A 21,056-nucleotide genomic window follows, 5' to 3' on the forward strand; every position below is an offset into this window, starting at 1 on the left:
CCCCCATGCATTTAAAGCTAGTGTGCTTCATTGAAACAATAACAGAGGGGTAAAAAGCTGAGGGATGGACCTGGTAGGAATGTAACCACTCAAATTCATAGACAGGGCTATGGATGCAAGGGGCTGACCATCCATGATATCAAAATGATAGTTTTAACCATGTTGAGGCTATACCGTTTTCACAAACATTGTAATAAAACAAGCTTATATTTTGGGTTCTGATGGGGTAAGACAGTTGAACTAAGCTCATGATGCATTTATAAGTTATATTCTTTAAGAATCAATGGATATTTATATATAATTCATTTAGAAGTCCAAAAATAGATGTAGCAACTACAGATTCTAGCTATAACTAGAGGTGACCTGCTCACACTGGCAATATTAACACAGATTTTTCCAATCTTTACTAACGACAAGCCACTGGCTTTGAGTGAAGCCAGAGTGTCTATGTATGAGCATGACTCAACATTATACACGCCAGCAACACTTAAAAAGCTGCAGTTTATTCAGAATGGGTGACAAGGAATAGGTTAGTCCTAAATATTTAAAAAACCAAAAGCATTGTAATTGGGACAAATCACTCACTAAAACCCAAACTAAATATTGTGATGAATCATGTGGAAATTTAGCAAGTTGAGGTAACTAAACTGCTTGGAGTTACCCTGGATTGTAAACTGTCATAGTCAAAACATATTGATACAACAGTAGCTAAAATGTGGAGAAGTCTGTCCCTAATAAAGCGCTGCTCTGCCTTCTTCTCTGCCAACAAGGCAGTTCCTACAAGCTCTAGTTGTGGCACCTGGACTACTGTTCAGTCATGTGGTCAGGTGCCACAAAGAGGGACTTAGGAAAATAGCAATTGGCTCAGAACAGGGCAGCACGGCTGGCCATTGGATGTACGCAGAGAGAAAACATGAATAATATGCATGTCAATCTCTCCTGGTTCAAAGTGGAGGAGAGATTGACTTCATCACTACTTGTATTTGTGAGACGTATTGACATGTTGAAAGCACCAAACTGTCTGTTTAAATGACTAGCACACAGCTCAGACACCCATGCATACCCCACAAGACATGCCACCAGAGGTCTCTTCACAGACCCCAAGTCCAGAACAGACTATGGGATGCTCACAGTACTACATAGAGCCATGAGTACATGGAACTCTATTCCACAGCAGGGACTGTGAAGAAACACAAACATAGGAGCAGACACATGCATACACACACACACACACACACAGGGGCCTGAGGGCACACACTTCATGTGTTGTGAATGTATTGTAATGATTTATAATTGTATAACTGCCTTAATTTTGCCAGACCCCAGGAAGAGTTGCTGCCAGCAGCTAATGGGGATCCATAATAAATACAAATGTTTATTACCATCCTTGTAAGAGAAGGGCACTAGTTTTCAAATCGACCACACCAAATCTTTCTCCAAGGATATATATATATAGTGTATATATAGTATATATATATACACATACACACTGCTCAAAAAAATAAAGGGAACACTTACACAACACAATGTAACTCCAAGTCAATCACACATCTGTGGAATCAAACTGTCCACTTAGGAAGCAACACTGATTGACAAATTTCACATGCTGTTGTGTAAATGGAATAGACCACAGGTGGAAATTATAGGCATTTAGCAAGACCCCCAATAAAGGAGTGGTTCTGCAGGTGGGGACCACAGACCACCTATGCTTCCTGGCTGATGTTTTGGTCACTTTTGAATGCTGGCGGTGCTTTCACTCTAGTGGTAGCATGAGACGGAGTCTACAACCCACACAAGTGGCTCAGGTAGTGACGAGGGCCCGACGTCCACAGGTGGGGGTTGTGCTTACAGCTCAACACCGTGCAGGACATTTGGCATTTGCCAGAGAACACCAAGATTGGCAAATTCACCACTGGCGCCCTGTGCTCTTCACAGATGAAAGCAGGTTCACACTGAGCATATGTGACAGACATGACAGTCTGGAGATGCCGTGGAGAACGTTCTGCTGCCTGCAACATCCTCCAGCATGACCGGTTTGGCGGTGGGTCAGTCATGGTGTGGGGTGGCATTTCTTTGGGGGGCCGCACAGCCCTTCATGTGCTTGCCAGAGGTAGCCTGACTGCCATTAGGTACCGAGATGAGATCCTCAGACCCCTTGTGAGACCATATGCTGGTGCGGTTGGCCCTGGGTTCCTCCTAATGCAAGACAATACTCGACCTCATGTGGCTGGAGTGTGTCAGCAGTTCCTGCAAGAGGAAGGCATTGATGCTATGGACTGGCCCGCCCGTTCCCCAGACCTGAATCCAATTGAGCACATCTGGGACATAATGTCTCGCTCCATCCACCAACGCCACGTTGCACCACAGACTGTCCAGGAGTTGGCGGATGCTTTAGTCCAGGTCTGGGAGGAGATCCCTCAGGAGACCATCCGACACCTCATCAGGAGCATGCCCAGGCGTTGTAGGGAGGTCATACAGGCATGTGGAGGCCACACAAACTACTGAGCCTTATTTTGACTTGTTTTAAGGACATTACATCAAAGTTTGATCAGCCTGTAGTGTGGTTTTCCACTTTCATTTTGAGTGTGACTCCAAATCCAGACCTCCATGGGTTGATAAATTTAATTTGCATTGATAATTTGTGTGATTTTGTTGTCAGCACATTCAACTATGGAAAGAAAAAAGTATTTAATAAGAATATTTCATTCAGATCTAGGATGTGTTATTTTAGTGTTCCCTTTATTTTTTTGAGCAGTGTATATTTCTTTTTAAATAGCTTAGTGACTACTTTTGAGGAATTGGGATGTCAAATGTAGTGCCGTTTTCTGTGCAGTTCTATTTTAATTTAGACTTCAGATAGACTAGTACTGGGCAATGCAGGCAGAAATCCAACATTCCACACACCTTGCCAAAATAATAAGGAAATGGACTTTAATACTATAAATACTCTCAAATTATATATCTATTGCAACAGGTACTATTCAGTTGGTTGGCTTGTACATTATGAAGTAAATTAAATCACACAACTTGGTGGCTACAGATGATTAAAGTTCACCAGCTAGAACAGGAACCAGCGAGAAAACAGGAACCAGAGAGAAGATCCTCTCTTTAGAACTCAGATATCCATCTACCCAATCCATTCTAAACTCTGATAAACACAGTTAAATTCCCCCTCCAGATGCTTTAACCATCTGTAAAAAGTCACATTCCCATGACATCTCAATACAAACCCAAAGCTGGCCAAAGAGGAACCGTGGAGAATGTCCACAATACAAATCTAAAAAATGGATATGCCTGTAACGGTGCGTGGGTAAAATCACTGGGGAAGCCAAGCCACAACCCACCAAGAAAATATATATAACCCGTTAATTCATATGCCTTGCAACTGTGATATATATGCCAAAAGGCTGGGACAATAAGACAGTAGCAGAATAAATTCAACCAAACTTTGTTTTATCACAGAACCGGATAGGAACCTCTGTCCAGAGAAGACCACAAAGCATATTGTATGTACAGTAACATAAGGAAGTTAATGTTTCCGATATTGTTGGAAAATTAAATAACGATTGCTTTAGAACCACAGAGAGATACTACAAGTCGCAAAGGAAACAGGAGCTGCCTCCACTATTCCAGCACCATTTCACCGTCATCAAATCACCTCTGTTTAGTCTAAAACACTGACAACTAAAAGATACCAAAAACAATCTAGTCCAATCAATGTAAGCTAAATGTGGCTGTCCATTGTTCTGATTTGTGTGTGTGTGTTCGTGCAAGTAGAAAAACATGTTGACTCACCAATGCCATCCTCCTCGCTCTCATGTTGATGAAACGGTATCACTCGGTCATACAGTACACACTTTTATTTTTTGTTATCCTAGAATTAAGTAAAACCACAAGTCCAATTCCCTATCTCCATCCATGGCTAATTTAGTAAATTAGTTTTTTTCTTTGGTGCGCCAGGACCATTCACAGTTCAGCTCAATGCTGATGGCAATTTTTTTAATGCTTTTTTTTGTCATGGGAGGCCAGATCCTCACTGGCTTCTCTTGCTTACAATGCTACGGGCGGCAACAATGTCATACTGGTTTGGAGCAGACATCATCAGATAGATGACCTACACATGGAGACAGAGGGGCGCTGTTTCACTCGCTCAGATGCTTTCTCCTATGAGATACATTCAGTCTCTTGGGAATTGAAGGAACATTATGAAAACAGACTCAGTCTAGGGAGGGAATACAGACTCAGTCTAGGGAGGGAATACAGACTCAGTCTAGGGAGGGAATACAGACTCAGTCTAGGGAGTGGCAAAGTCTTAGAGACCCTCCTCCTATTCATCTTGTCTGGAGACTTGAGTGATGACCAGCTTTCACAGGCCTTTACCCTTCATTCAAACTCCTGCTGAAGCCCTGCCACCGCTGCGTTTGTTTATGGAACATATCAGCAAAGAATCTGCAAGGTCCTTACTTGAGTTTGTGATGTCCCTAAATCTCTACAGGACAAATGGGCATGCAATAGCCACTGCTTTATTTTAGAATGATCTTTGAGAATAGGCCCTAATAAGGAGAAATGAAAAGAGAATATTGATATTCTGCTGCAGAAGTGACAGACGAGTCCTGCCAGAGAGATAACAGTAGAAAGACCTGCTACACAGGAACATGGGAGTGTGCGTGGGGTTGAAAGGTTAGAAGTGGGAGGTTCAGAACAGAGCTTGTATCCACACTTCCAATTGACAAACTAACACACTGTAAAATAGACATATAGTAATGACCAAAAGTCCATAAAATCATGATGAAAACCATAACAATATGCTTCTTTTAACTACTGCAGTGCAACTTGGAAACAAAAACTTATGTCATGAGATTTTACAAAAAACTGGCCCTTGACTTGTCATTTCAAGAGCATATGGCCATGGGGCCGTTGTAGTCATTGTGCTATTGTCCTACAAAACTCCTCTCCAACTCTCCTTTGTTTGGTGTCAAGGGGGGAATTACATACACTGTACAGTGCACACAGAACAGGGTCATCAAGCCTCTCCAAAGGAGGCATCTCCTCACACCCGGCATTCACCCTCTCTGTGACTGTGAAACCATGTAGATGTGTGGTTACATAAGAGGCAAGCATCCGATAAAAGTATGTAACATCTGCAGTAGTCAATCGGTAAGATAATTAAAAACCCACAATCATTCGGAAGGAACCATCCTTTCCCAACAGAACCTTCACAAATTCTCTCGATGACATCATCATCAGCAAAGACACCACTGATATGTGGAATCTACTACTGGAAATATCTCAGCAACATGAATCGCACAGAGAAACAGCAGCTCAGTCAGGCTGGTTCTTCAAATTGACTGCTATAACATCGTTGATCATGTTGACCAATCATGCTAAATTAGGTACTTACATCGTAGGCCTCTCTGCTGTTCCTCAGCCAGCAGCGGCTCAGCTCACTCAGCTCCACAATGGGCTGCACCTTCAGCCTCACAGAGTCCCCAGACTGACGGATTTTCTCCACGATCTCGTCCCGGCTCTTACTCTCCACGTTGTGCCCGTTGATCTCAACCAACCTGTCTCCAGGCACCAGCCCCAGCGCCAGGTCCTTGGTCCCAGCTCCAGGCTCAGCGAAGTGAACCACGCGGCGGTAGGCCCCACCATCAGGCTGCTGGTCCAACATGGTTGTGCGGCGCAAGGAGAAGCCAAAGTCTCCTGTGTTGCGGCGCTGTAGCTCCAGTTCCCTGGGCTCGGGCATGGGCAGCGCCAAGACGGCAGGCAGCTGCAGGTCTGCTGGGAAGGTCTTCTCCACCACCTCTGGGATATGAACCCTCTTCCCAGCCCTGCCGTGGCCCTGGAGATGCAGATGGGAGTCATGTCTGTGGTGGTCAAAGACCTTGTTCTCTATCTGGGGAGATGGTTGTGTTGAGCTTGGTGTGGAGGCCTCAGAGACACTCTCCTCTTTGTTTTTCTGGGAGGAAAGGCGCTTCATGACCTGGCCCACCTGGGAGTTCTGCTTTGCCAGGCTGCCGAATTTTGCCGCTCGCTCCTTAACAGAGGTGCGACAGGGATCCTGTCCCCACTCCCCCTTGATGTCATCACTGGAGCTGGCGGCACTCATCTGGCCCAAGTCCAGGACCATGCTGCCACGGTTGCTGAAGCGATCAGCATCTAGATCAGTAAGGCTGAGCTCTGTGTTGCTGGCTACCTTAATAGGGATGGGGCTGGAGATCTCCAGCTTGCCTTTGTTGTCTAGCTTAGAGCCTCCTCGGTGGAGGTTGAAGAAGCCTCGCCGCTGGCTCATTTCCTCCAGACTATTCAGCTCTGCCTGGGACATCCTCTCCTTTTTGTCCTTTTTGTCCTTCTTCCTCTCATCCTTGTCTTTATCTTTCTTGATCAGATGAAACATATTTCGCTCCAAATAGCAACCCCCTCAAGGTTGGTTTGTGTAGGTTTAAACCAGGGGGGTTCCATACACAAGTGAGGTTTCAGTTCAGGCTTTCAACCCTGGTCATGGAAGCATCTGGGTGACAGTTAGGAATGTCATCAACAGAGGGGCCCTGAGGAGAGAGGAGACTATAAAGTAAGTCTTAGGCAATAATCCAACAATCATCCAATACAATGGCAATGAGATATCATTACAGATCATGTGTCATGCCCATGGCTAAAGACAAACCCTCATGACATGCAAGAAACCTGTGAAATATAATGTGTCATGCATGTTTATCCAGAACATAAGGGTATGTGTCAGCTTTACAAAGCAATGCATTTCAATGTGTCAATTAACTTAAAATCACCAAGGACTAGGTAGAAGAAACCCGACACGGTTGTTGTAGTGAGGGTATCACATGTGTTAGAGGCTGCCTTTCATTAAATAACAATGTTGCTTCTTCTCTCTGGGAAACTTCTCAAAACCACTGCACTGACGTGATTTTAAGAGGACACTTCTCTAAAGCAGATTATTATGTGGTTTCCTAAAGAAGTTGGTATGCTGATGTCTTGTGTAACATTTCATTGATGTGACAAATACTATTATTTGCAGGTTGTCAGTGGGAAGGATATGGCACTTAATAATGCAAAGAGAGTGTGTCCCTGTGGACCCTTCATTAAAAACGAATGTGCTCGAAGAAAAGAGACCAGTAGGAGTTCTGTGTTTCTGAAGTAGACCCCCTTTACACCAGTACAGTCTTGAGGAACCAAAGAATATGGCTAGCGGTCACAGCGAAACAATTTATAAATCAGTGTATGAATCATCTTCCAATCAGGTTGGTGATTCGAAAGCCATTCCCTTCCTGACCACCTCACTCCAGCCTCACTGTTACACATCAACTAAGCTACTGATCCTCCCCGTGCGTTTCGTGCCGCATGGCACTGCATTGAGAAGCACATGCATGCAAACACTGAGTAGACAATCTAAAAACTAAAGGATATAAACTAAATACAAACCGGCAATATCACAGTAGCCTATAATGTCTGCAATACGATAGCGTATGCGAGCCACTTACCCTATAACTATCCACAGTGAGAAATAATGACATTAACGTAAATCAATGTGACCAGTTTGGTTACACCTGAAACATATCCCTAACATAACTGATACATTGTGGATGTCTACTCGTGTATCCACTACTGTGGATAGGTTACTGTCGCGGCTAGTAACAGTTTGGTCATAATGCGCTCACATTAAGCTACTTTGCCTTCATTATCACACCGGTGGCTTCAGATGACAAACAGTTTCATCGAGAGAGGAAAGATGTACAGACCCGGGTCTATTTATGTATTTTATCAGGGGACTTCTAGGTTACTCACCACTCAGTGATATGCAGGTTTAGAGTTGGTGAACTGTCCGATGAAGGGTTGAGCGAGATTGTCAGTAGCTTTTCACCAGTTTACTGTACAGTGTCGATGCAGGGCAGTCGAGAAGTCCAGTCTTTTAAAGCAATAGTTACCGTCAGCCGGTTCGCAGTGACCCCTCCTGGCTGATTTGAGGACATATAGGGACCCAGCCTCAGCCCAGCGAAAAAAAGATGGGAGGGATCATAGACTGATTGGGAAACAGTGTGGAAGTAGTCTGTTGACTAACCTGTGCATTTAGCGTAATTTAGAACAGGCCTCTCCAACCCGGTTCCTGGAGAGCTACCCTCATGTAGGTTTTTGCTCCAAACCCAGTTGTAATTAACCAGGAGTGAAAACCTACAGTATTGTATCTCTCCAGGAATAGGGTTAGAGAGCCCTGCATTGAATGATTGTGTGCAAAAAATATATATTATGTTAGTAGGTTATAGGTCCCTACTGTAGGCTACTGATACAGGCTATTGTCTGTAATTTCATATAAATAATCATGTCAAAAGTAGCCTAGTCTATAGGCCTGGCCTAGGCTATTGTAGCCATACTTCCTAACTTTGTCCACTTGTTTTCCAATTGAACAGGCTCATTTTTGATAGAAAATATTATGTAGGATCATTAACAATTAAACAAAAGTTTGGAAAGTTAAACTCAGCAAAAAAAGAAAATCCTTTCACTGTCAACTGCGTTTATTTTCAGCAAACTTAACATGTGTAAATATTTGTATGAACATATGATTCAACAACTAAGACATAAACTGAACACTTACAGAAATTGAATAATGTGCCCCTGAACAAAGGGGGGGTTCCAAATAAAAAGTAACAGTCAGTATTTGGTGTGGCCACCAGCTGCATTAAGTACTGCAGTACATCTCCTCCTCATGGACTGCACCAGATTTGCCCGTTCTTGCTGTGAGATATTTACCCCACTCTTCCACCAAGGCCCCTGCAAGTTCCCGGACATTTCTGTGGGGAATGGCCCTAGCCCTCACCCTCCGATCCAACAGGTCCCAGACGTGCTAAATGGGATTGAGATCCGGGCTCTTCGCTGGCCATGGCAGAACACTGACATTCCTGTCTTGCAGGAAATCACACACAGAATGGCTGGTGGCATTGTCATGCTGGAGGGTCATGTCAGGATGAGCCTGCAGGAAGGGTACCATATTTATTTGTATTTATTTTTTACCTTTATTTAACTAGGCAAGTCAGTTAAGAACAAATTCTTATTTTCAATGACGGCCTAGGAACAGTGGGTTAACTGCGATCCCGCTCCAGGGTACAGGCCATGTACACTCCAGGTGTAACGCTCAGTCCTTCGATGATAAACACAAATCCGACCATCACCCCTGGTGAGACAAAACCACGACTCGTCAGTGAAGAGCACTTTTTGCCAGTCCTGTCTGGTCCAGCGACGGTGGGTTTGTGCCCATAGGCGACGTTGTTGTCGGTGATGTCAGGTGAGGACCTGCCTTACAACAGGCCTACAAGCCCTCAGTCCAGCACCTCTCAGCCTATTGCAGACAGTCTGAGCACTGATGGAGGGATTGTGCGTTCCTGGTATAACTCAGGCAGTTGTTGATGCAGTCCTGTACCTGTCCCGAAGGTGTGATGTTCGGATGTACCGATCCTGTGCAGGTGTTGTTACACGTGGTCTGCCACTGCGAGGACGATCAGCTGTCCATCCTGTCTCCCTGTTGCGCTGTCTTAGGTATCTCACAGTACTGACATTGCAATTTATTGCCCTTCATGCAGATGAGCAGGGACCCTGGGCATCTTTCTTTTGGTGTTTTTCAGAGTCAGTAGAAAGGCCTCTTTAGTGTCTTAAGCTTTCATAACCGTGACCTTAATTGCCTACCATCTGTAAACTGTTAGTGTCTTAATGACCGTTCTAGATGCAATTTCGAAATTTGGCTGTGCACCAGGAGTTTTTCTCTTGTTATATCAGTCACTGAAAGTCACTCAATTAATGTTTATTAATTGTTAATGGTTCATTGAACAAGCATGGGAAACAGTGTTTAAACCCTTTACAATGAAGATCTGTGAAGTTATTTGGATTTTTACTCATTTTCTTTGAACGACAAGGTCCTGAAAAAGGGAAATTTCTTGTTTTGCTGAGTTTATATCTTACATGACCATTTAGGAAAACAAATCAAGTGTGTTTTAAGAAAAATACAATCCTCATCTGGACTAACGTTGAATGGCATGTGGTTTGTCGTATACAAAGGACCATGATAAAGGCATTTCAGAAAAGCATAGTCCCTAACTGTTCATCATTTAAAGGGATAGTTAACACAAATGACAAAATAACACTTCAGTTTCCTTAGCCTCTAAGCCAGGGGTGTCAAACTCATTCCACAGAGGACTGAGTGTCTGTGTGTTTGTGTTTTTTCTTTCAATTAAGACCTAGACAACCAGGTGAGGGGAGTTCCTTACTCATTGGTGACCTTAATTCAACAATCCAATACAAGGGTGGAGCAAAAACATGCAGACATTCGACCCTCGGTGGAATGAGTTTGACACGAGCTGTAAGCGGTCTTTGAACAAGGTATGACAGCAATCCATGCTTCGGGTTCATTTCCTTGGCACCAAATGCATCTGTGGAACAAATCTCATTTGAGTCATGGGACCAATATTTGTCACGCATCATGTTAAAATCATCTATAAGTGACTTTGTTGAGCTTTACAATCAATTTCAGATACTTTTGGATGATTTGGACATGATGCACGGAAAATGCTAATATCGGTCCCATGACTTGAATGGGATTTGTGTTACAAATGTTAAAACGTTAGCATTTAGAAGCCATGCAAGGGGAAAAAAACAAAGCATGGATTGCTGAAATACCTTGTCCTGTATCTGTTTACAGTGTAAAGAAACCAATGTGATAATTTATCATTTGGGTGAACTATCCCTTTAACAGCTGTCCTACTTTACTTGGTTAGAGTTCAGATGTAGGTGTAGCATATCTCCTTTATTCTTTGCCTGTTTCGATGATATGTTTCTTTTCATAGGCTACATGGAACAAAACACAATAGTATCCACTGTTAATTCTGGAATCATTTTATTCAGTGATCTACAAAAATGTATGACATTGTTTTCCTGGAGATCCAATTTACCAAACCAAGGCATCTAAAGTTAGTGCTTGGTTCTGAAATGGGCTCACTGCTCAACAGTGCATTCTTGATACATTCTTTGCTACGAAGTTCACAACTAGTACACTACAGATGCTCTCCTTCCCTAATGGAATTTTGGGCAATTTTGTTTTTCTTATTGTTTTTCATGTGAACACAGTCCGAGTGAGCACATTCTCATCAAAAAACAGTACTCAGTTGCTCAAAAGATACCTCGTTAAAGTTACTCAAGTCATCTTCTAATCAAGAGGAAAAGGGCAATTTTCTCTAAGAATCACTAGATTCTAACATGAGGTAAAACTGGTATGGTACTGAGAAAATCATTTTATGACTAAATGCCCCCCAAAAACTTTAACAATAATAGCTTGATAAATGGTCAAAATAATTAGTTTATTGTACAGTGCATTCGGGAAAGTATTCAGACCCCTTGACTTCTTCCACATTTTGTTTCGTCACAGCCTTATTCTCAAATGGATTAAATTAAATGTTTTCCTCATCAATCTACACACAATACAGAAATACATGATTTATATAAGTATTCAGACCCTTTCCTGTGAGACTCGAAAATGAGCTCAGGTGCATCTTGTTTCCATTGATCATCCTTGAAATGTTTCTACAACTTGATTGGAGTCCACCTGTGTTAAATTCAATTGATTGGACATGATTTGGAAAGGCACACACCTGTCTATATAAGGTCCCACAGTTGACAGTGCATGTCAGATCAAAAACCAAGCCATGAGGTCGAAGGAATTGTCCCTAGAACTCCGAGATATGAAGTTTGGAACCACCAAGACTATTCTTAGGCTGCCCGGCCAAAATTAGCAATCGGGGGAGAAGGGTCTTGGTCAGGGGGGTGACCAAGCACCCGATGGTCACTTTGACAGAGCTCCAGAGTTCTTCTGTGGAAAGACAATCATCACTGCAGCACTCCACCAATCAGGCCATTATTGTAGAGTGGCCAGAAGGAAGCCACTCCTCAGGAAAAGACACATGACAGCCCGCTTGGAGTTTGCCGAAAGGAACCTAAAGGACTCATGAGAAACAAGATAATCTGGTCTGATGAAATCAAGATTGAACTCTTTGGCCTGAAAGCTAAGCGTCACATCTGGAGGAAACCTGGCACCAGCCCTACGGTGAAGCATGGTGGTTGCTGCAACATTTTTTATTTTTTTATTTTTTTATTTTACCTTTATTTAACCAGGTAGGCAAGTTGAGAACAAGTTCTCATTTACAATTGCGACCTGGCCAAGATAAAGCAAAGCAGTTCGACAGATACAACGACACAGAGTTACACATGGAGTAAAACAAACATACAGTCAATAATACGGTATAAACAAGTCTATATACAATGTGAGCAAATGAGGTGAGAAGGGAGGTAAAGGCAAAAAAGGACATGGTGGCAAAGTAAATACAATATAGCAAGTAAAACACTGGAATGGTAGTTTTGCAATGGAAGAATGTGCAAAGTAGAAATAAAAATAATGGGGTGCAAAGGAGCAAAATAAATAAATTAATTAAAATTAAATACAGTTGGGAAAGAGGTAGTTGTTTGGGCTAAATTATAGGTGGGCTATGTACAGGTGCAGTAATCTGTAAGCTGCTCTGACAGTTGGTGCTTAAAGCTAGTGAGGGAGATAAGTGTTTCCAGTTTCAGAGATTTTTGTAGTTCGTTCCAGTCATTGGCAGCAGAGAACTGGAAGGAGAGGCGGCCAAAGAAAGAATTGGTTTTGGGGGTGACTAGAGAGATATACCTGCTGGAGCGTGTGCTACAGGTGGGAGATGCTATGGTGACCAGCGAGCTGAGATAAGGGGGACTTTACCTAGCAGGGTCTTGTAGATGACATGGAGCCAGTGGGTTTGGCGACGAGTATGAAGCGAGGGCCAGCCAACGAGAGCGTACAGGTCGCAATGGTGGGTAGTATATGGGGCTTTGGTGACAAAACGGATTGCACTGTGATAGACTGCATCCAATTTGTTGAGTAGGGTATTGGAGGCTATTTTGTAAATGACATCGCCAAAGTCGAGGATTGGTAGGATGGTCAGTTTTACAAGGGTATGTTTGGCAGCATGAGTGAAGGATGCTTTGTTGCGAAATAGGAAGCCAATTCTAGATTTAACTTTGGATTGGAGATGTTTCATATGGGTCTGGAAGGAGAGTTTACAGTCTAACCAGACACCTAAGTATTTGTAGTTGTCCACGTATTCTAAGTCAGAGCCGTCCAGAGTAGTGATGTTGGACAGGCGGGTAGGTGCAGGTAGCGATCGGTTGAAGAGCATGCATTTAGTTTTACTTGTATTTAAGAGCAATTGGAGGCCACGGAAGGAGAGTTGTATGGCATTGAAGCTTGCCTGGAGGGTTGTTAACACAGTGTCCAAAGAAGGGCCGGAAGTATACAGAATGGTGTCGTCTGCGTAGAGGTGGATCAGAGACTCACCAGCAGCAAGAGCGACCTCATTGATGTATACAGAGAAGAGAGTCGGTCCAAGAATTGAACCCTGTGGCACCCCCATAGAGACTGCAAGAGGTCCGGACAGCAGACCCTCCGATGCTGTGGGCATGTTTTTCAGAGGCAGGGACTGGGAGACTAGTCAGGATCGAGGGAAAGAGCCTTGATGAAAACCTGCTACAGAGCACTCAGGACCTTGGACTGGGGTGAAGGTTCACCTTCCAATAGGACAATGCCCCTAAGCACACAGTCAAGACAATGCAGAAGTGGCTTCGGGACAAGTCTCTGAATGTGCTTGAGTGGCCCAGCCACTCAACCCAATCAAACATCTCTGGAGAGACCTGAAAATAGCTGTGCAGCGATACTCCCCATCCAACCTGACAGAGCTTGAGAGGATCTGCAGAGAAGAATGTGAGAAACTCCCAAATACAGGTTTACCAAGCTTGTAGCGTCATACCCAAGAAGACTTGAGGCTGTCATCGCTGCCAAAGCTGCTACAACAAAGTATTGAGTAAATGGTCTGAACACTTATGTAAATGTGATATTTCAGTTTGAGTTTTTTTTTACATTTGCAGGAATTTCTTAACCTGTTTTTGCTTTGTCATTATTGGGTATTGTGTGTAGATTGATGAAAAAAATAGGTTAAGGATCATTTTAGGATAAGGCTGTAACGTAACAAAATGTGAGAAAAGTCGAGGGGTCTGAATACTTTCCGAATGCACTGAATATGTTGTAATAGTGGCAAGTGTTATTTCCTTTTGAAACCATATCATTGGTTATATTATAGATGTTATATGAATAGTTACCAAGGTGGTTGCATTTGTACCCATGTACACTCCAGGCATAAGCAGCGCATTTTCTTTTAGTTAGAGTAGTAGAATACACAAGGTGCAATTTAGAAATTTGGCAGTGCATCAGAAGATTTTCTCTTGTTCTATCAGTCACTGAAAGTCACTCAATTAGCCATGTCAGCTAACAATTTTTTGATTAGTAAGTTATTCTAGCCAGTTATCTAAAGATGTAATAATCATGGCCAAATACTGACCGGGCATGCAGAGCAAGTGCCCAGGGACTGTGACCTCCAGGGGGAACCTCATTGATCCAGGGGGCCCTCTCATTCAGATATCATTAACATGTCAAGTATTGACAAAATGTGTAGAATTGCAGAAAGCTTGCTTTAAAACTGTAACATTTCCCTACTCCCTAAAGTAAAATGTGTAGAATTGCAGAAAGCTTGCTTTAAAACTGTAACATTTCCCTACTCCTTAAAGTAAAATGTGTAGAATTGCAGAAAGCTTGCTTTAAAACTGGAACATTTCCCTACTCCTTAAAGTAAAATGTGTAGAATTGCAGAAAGCTTGCTTTAAAACTGGAACATTTCCCTACTCCTTAAGGTAAAATGTGTAGAATTGCAGGAAATTAACTTTTAAACATACATTTTTCCCATAGCACGCAAAGGAGGAGAACCCATAGTATGCAAAAGCACACAGACTGTATGTGCTCACATTTCTGTTTGTACAGGGCCAGCCCTAGCCTTTTGGAGACCCTAAGCAGGATTTGGTTAGTGGGCCACCCCACTTCTCGGGCAAAACATTTTAATTAAATCTCGCTAAGTGCCCCCAAAAGGCTTGGGTCCGGCCCTGTACACAGAAATGTGGGCATGTAGGCTGTATGCTTTTGCATACTATAGGTTCTCCTCTTTTGTGTGCTATGGGAATTTCTTAAGATTAACTGCAAAAGACTCAAATGACTGTTGCTTTTGTACTCTGTCTTACTGTAAACAAATGAAATCAATTGTCAGATGAACAAATGCAATCAGAGGAGGAAGCAAAGGAAGAATATTTAAAGGAAAGGACAGATTGATAGTTCACAGCCAGGACTTCTTGCCTCTGCCTGTTTTGGACATGTTGACCAGTTTGGCCTTAGTGCGTTCTTTCTCATCTGGGCTCCTCTTGGAGGTGCACTCTATTGTGGAGTCCGTCTCAAAGGAGATGGCAGGGGTGTGGGTTGACAAGATGCCACTGCTCTTCTCCTGGGACATGGGAGGGGGGGTCTGCAGGACCACCCTGCCTCATAGGGAGTGTTTGAGCTGCAGCAGCAGAGGGTTGTGGTTGTGATACAGGACCACGCGTTCCACAGGGCCCCTCTCTGGCTCGCCACATGTGGAGCAGGCCGAGCACAACACATGGAAAATATAGACCCAGCCCAGGTAGTGCAGCTCCACAATGTTCAGGATGAAGCATCCCAGGCTGATGCTGAACATGAAGTTGAGGAAGATGGTCTTCTCCGTGGCACGAGACACGAAGCAGTCAGTCCGGTTGGGACAGGGGTAGGTCTCACAGCAGAACAGGTGAGGCACTTCAAAGCCAAACAAGTAGTACTGGCCCACCAGGAAGGCTATCTCCATGATGGAGTGCAGCACCACGTGGATGATGTAGGTCAGTAGTACCTGGCTGGACAGCTCGGTGGGGTCCTCACCCACCTCCCTCAAGTCCTCCTCCAGCAGGCTTTGCTCCACACACTCCCCTTCCCGGGCGCCCCACTCCTCCTCATAGTGGGGGTTGAAGGAGGGGCTGCTGGCCCCCACGGCTTCCCCACCCTCCAACCCTACATGTTTGAGCCTTTCACATGCAGGAGGGTGCTTGGCGACCACCTGGATCTTCTCAATCTCTAACTTCTCATCCTTGGCGATCTTGTGCAACACGTAGACAATGTAGAAGATGGACGGTGTGGCGACGAGTACGATCTGGAAGACCCAGAAGCGCAGGTGTGAGACAGGGGCGAAGGTGTCATAGCAGACGTTGTTGCAACCAGGCTGCAGGGTGTTGCAGGTGAACTTAGACTGCTCATCGCTGTACACCGCGTCCCCTACCAGGGTCACCAGTAGGATGCGGAATATAAGCAGCATGGTCAGCCAGATCTTGCCGATCACCGTGGAGTGGTTCTGCACCTCCGTTAGGAAGCGGCCAAGAATGGACCAGTCTCCCATTTCTTAACCTGGGGAAACACAGATGAAGAATAAACAGCAGCAGGCCTATGCTGTGTTGAACCCACCACACTACAACAGAATTATGCCCCACAGACAACTCAATATTCATGCTACATCATGAATCTTTTGAAGGAGTGAGACATCGATGGAGCCTGCTCATCTGCAACACTGTCTTATTTCCTTGTACTTTATCAAGATCTTTTAATAAGTGAGCCATCAATACATGTTAGTCTCACTACTGAAAATGTAGTGTCTATTGCAGGATGGGCTCATGCTCAGTCAACAGAACCATGAAGCCATCAAACACATCAACATCCATGAGGAGCCTCAAAATACTTAGCTGAATTGTCTTTTCATGTCGGCGTTTTGTACTTTCCCTTTGATACAGATTAGTGTCTTTATGTGAACACAGAATTTATTTACAAATAAAAAGACGAACTGTTTACAAACTATGTTTGAGCCCTTCTCTATGTGTTATGTCGATGTTTTTGGTTTTATATACAGTTGAAGTCGTAAGTTTACATAAACCTTAGCCAAATACATTTAAACTCAGTTTCACAATTCCTGACATTTAATCCTAGTAAAAATTCCTTGTTTTAGGTCAGTTAGCATCACCACTTTACTTTAAGAATGTGAAATGTCAGAATAATAGTAGAGAGAATGATTTATTTCGGCTTTTATTTCTTTCCTCACATTCCCATTGGGTCAGAGGTTTACATACACTCAATTAGTATTTGGTAGCGTTGCATTTAAATTGTTTAACTTGGGTCAAACCCACAATAAATTGGGTGAATTTTGGCTCATTCCTCCTGACAGAGCTGGTGTAACTGAATCAGGTTTGTAGGCCTCCTTAATCACACATGCTTTTTTCAGTTCTGCCCATGAATGTTCTAGAGGATTGAGGTCAGGTCTTTGTGATGGCCACTCCAATACCTTGACTTTGTTGTCCTTAAGCCATTTTGCCACAACTTTGGAAGTACGCTTGGGGTCATTGTCCATTTGGAAGACCCATTTGCGACCAAGCTTTAACTTCCTGACTGACGTCTTGAGATGTAGCTTCAATATATCCACATAATTTTCCTTTCTCATGATGCCATCTATTTTGAGAAGTGCACCAGTCCCTCCTGCAGCAAAGCACCTCCATAACATGATGCTGCCACCCCCGTGCTTCACGGTTGGGATGGTGTTCTTCGGCTTGCAAGCATCCCCCTTTTTCCTCCAAACATAACGTTTGGAAATTGTTTGGAAATTGCTCCCAAGAATGATCCAGACTGGTGGAGGTCTACAATCTTTTTTTCTGAGGTCTTGGCTGATTTCTTTTGATTTTCTCATGATGTCAAGCAAAGAGGCACTGAGTTTGAAGGTAGGCCTTGAAATACATCCACAGGTACACTTCCAATTGACTCAAATGATGTCAATTAGCCTATCAGAAGCTTCTAAAGCCATGACATCATTTTCTGGAATTTTCCAAGCTGTTTAAAGGCACTGTGAACTTAGCGTATGTAAACTTCTGACCCACTGGAATTGTGATACAGTGATTTATAAGTGAAATAATCTGTCATTAAACCATTTTTGGAACAATTACATGTGTCATGCACAAAGTAGATGTCCTAACCGACTTGCCAAAACTACAGTTTGTTAACAAGATATTTGTGGAGTGGTTGAAAAATGAGTTTTAATGACTCCAAAATTCGTGTATGCAAACTTCTGACTTCAACTGTATGTGTTGTTTAATTTAGTGATCTTGGTTATTCTAAATACTATGGAAAAAAATGCTTAATTTAAATGATTATGAAGTAGAAAGAGAAAATGAAAAATAGGTTACACTCTCCATAATAGCAACAGACACAAACTACATAACTAATAATAATACCTCACTAATTGAATAAATGTACACTTTGTAAATGTACCCTACCCCTCCACTCAACCTATTCAACAACAGTCCATGGTGAAAAGGAAAACACTGACTGCAGACTGCCATTGCCAAAATGCAAAAACAGCTGAAAATGTCCACATGGCACATACAGATCCTAGTAAATGATTTCTGGAGGAACTTACCTTAGGAAAATGTCTTTCTTTCCTATCCAAATCTGGAAAAATGCCAAAGCAAGCAATCTGCATAACTATATTTGATGTGGGAGATGGTTGCTGGACGTTATGGAGTCTATTGAGCTGGATGAGGAGAGAATGGGCTGACCAGACATATTCCCAAACTCTGAAACACTCATTGTACTGTATGTGAACAAAGGCTTTCAACATACAGTGGGACAAAGACTTAAATGTACAATGGGGGGTACCTTTTCTGAACAGCTGTTCACAGTCAAGCATAGAGTTCAAAGAACTTGCTGGAAAAAAATTGCAACAATACTGATTTGTGAATTGATATCTGCTTGCTTTTAAAAGGTAGAGCTGAGGAAATGGGATAAAAATCAATCATGTGAGACACCCATACCTATCTATTTACAATTTGCTGGATAATTGCAATAAAATAAAGTAATGGTCAACCTTTGGGATAATATAATTCTAAAGCATCTTCATAACCATGTCTTTATTTCAACATAACCAGCTAAATTTACAATGACAACTCCAGGTGGCAGTACTACTAGGTCTACTATTGGATGTATAGTTATCCACAGATCCACTTGCTGAGTCAGTCCTTGTTTTTACAGATTCATTTATCCCAATGCCCTGAAACCTTATACCAGTTGATTTATCAGTCATCCACTAAGTAAAAACAAACAGGCTAATCTGCAAATGTTCTCATTTTCCATCTTGTTAGTATTGTGGCTTGGTCAGGCCTAATTTAGTGTAGATCATTAGTTAGCAGTTAGGAACACTCAGGACACAAGGTCAAAACAATAGGTGTACAATCCCTTACAAAAGACAATGGCAATATGTGTTTCTCTATTTCATTTAGATATTTTGTATTGAAGCATATAACTATTTTCTATAATATACATGATTTAGGAAAGTGAAATCACCAGATGTTGTCCTATCAATTGCCATCTAAACTTCCATCCATTGAAAAACACCTTACAAACACTCCAACCCAACTCCTATTACAACAGTATCCTTCACACTTCTAATCCTCAAATGACTTATTTAGATTCATTACAAAGATTCTCCATTTGAGTGTGTAGGCCAATGACGATTCTCGCCATTGGCACAGGTTGAGAACAGTTAATGATCCTTCCACATAGATTTGGCTTTCCAGACATATAGATCTTTTGTCAGGTGATATTTCCATTTATTGCACATATAAAATATAAACGACATACAGCTACTGTGCATATATAATTACTGTACAACTTGAAGAGAGGTGCATTCCATTCGGATGTTAAGAACTGCATGCTCTCTCCTCTCACCTTGGTCACAAGGGCCCAGTTTTTCAAAAGTCACTTTGATGGATTTTGGCAGATAGGATTAAAAATGTGAATTGGTTTTTTTTCAAAACTAAAAAATTTGATTCTGATCTTCCAGATAGGGATTTCGCAATTCAATCTGACCTTTAATCAGGATTAAACGTCATTTTTGCGTTATTCAAAACTCAAAGGTAGTGATTAGCATAGCTTTAATGCCGAAAATCAGGATTATCTTGATCTCACTGGAAGGGTGGATTCAGGGTGGATTTAGAAAGCCGAAAGGCACTACAACCAATACATTTCAATGTAACTAATGTGAAAAGGTTTAAAAATCATTCTTACATCTGAAAATCAGAGGTTTGTTATGTTAAATGAAAGCGCGAACCACAGCATTTAACCAAGGCAAGGTGACTGGGAACATGGATGAGTACAAACAGACCAGATATGCCTTCTGTAAGACAATCAAACAGGCAAAATGTCAGTCCAAAGACAAAGTGGAGTTGCAATTCAACGGCTCATACGTACAGTGCATTCGGAAAGTATTCAGACCCCTTCACTTTTTACACACTTTGTTACGTTACAGCCTTATTCTAAAATTGATTAAATTGTTTTTTTCCCTCAACTCTACACACAATACCCCATAATGACAAAGCAAAAACTGTCTTTTGGAAATGTTTGCTAAATTTAAAAAATAACTAAAATATTACATTTACATAAGTATTCAGAACCTTTACTCAGTACTTTGTTGAGGAACCTTTGGCAGCGATTACAGCCTCGAGGCTTCTTGGGTATGACGCTACAAGGTTGGCACACCTTTATTTTGGGAGGTTCTCACATTCTTCTCTACAGATCCTCTCAAACTCTGTCAGGTTGGATGGGGAGCGTCGCTGCACAGCTATTTTAAAGTCTCTCCAGAGATGTTTGATCGGGTTCAAGTCCGGGCTCTGGCTGGGCCACTCAAGGACAATCAGAGACTTGTCCCGAAGCCACTTCTGCGTTGTCTTGGCTGTGTATTTAGTGTCGATGTCCTGTTGGAAGGTGAACCTTCATCCCAGTCTGAGGTCCCGAGAGCTTTGGAACAGGTTTTCATCAAGGATCTCTGTAGTTTGCTGTGTTCATCTTTGCCTCAATCCTGACTAGTCTCCCAGTCCCTGCAGCGGAAAAACATCCCCACAGCTTGATTCTGCCACCACCATTTAGTATTTTTTTTAAATTTCACCTTTATTTAACCAGGTAGGCCAGTTGAGAACAAGTTCTCATTTACAACTGCGACATGGCCAAGATAAAGCAAAGCAGT

At 42.6% G+C, this 21,056-nt stretch overlaps 1 protein-coding gene and 1 pseudogene across 2 annotated transcripts in view; both read right to left on the reverse strand.

The window, feature by feature from the left end:
• Positions 1–7,940, reverse strand: part of LOC112257626 (unconventional myosin-XVIIIa) — a 102,908-nt gene extending 94,968 nt beyond the window's left edge. For both annotated transcript variants that reach the window (XM_024431341.2, XM_024431340.2), the window contains exons 1-2: positions 7,798–7,940; positions 5,402–6,548 (exon numbers count right to left, since the gene is read on the reverse strand). In XM_024431341.2, coding sequence (XP_024287109.1) covers positions 5,402–6,397 — 996 coding nt within the window. In that variant the 5' untranslated portion in view covers positions 6,398–6,548; positions 7,798–7,940. The remainder of the gene's footprint in view (positions 1–5,401; positions 6,549–7,797) is intronic.
• Positions 7,941–15,244: 7,304 nt separating this feature from the next.
• On the reverse strand, positions 15,245–16,397 carry LOC112259077 (annotated as a pseudogene).
• Positions 16,398–21,056: the final 4,659 nt, after the last annotated feature.

Source organism: Oncorhynchus tshawytscha, linkage group LG09, assembly GCF_018296145.1.
Source record: "Oncorhynchus tshawytscha isolate Ot180627B linkage group LG09, Otsh_v2.0, whole genome shotgun sequence".
NCBI classification, from domain to species: domain Eukaryota; kingdom Metazoa; phylum Chordata; class Actinopteri; order Salmoniformes; family Salmonidae; genus Oncorhynchus; species Oncorhynchus tshawytscha.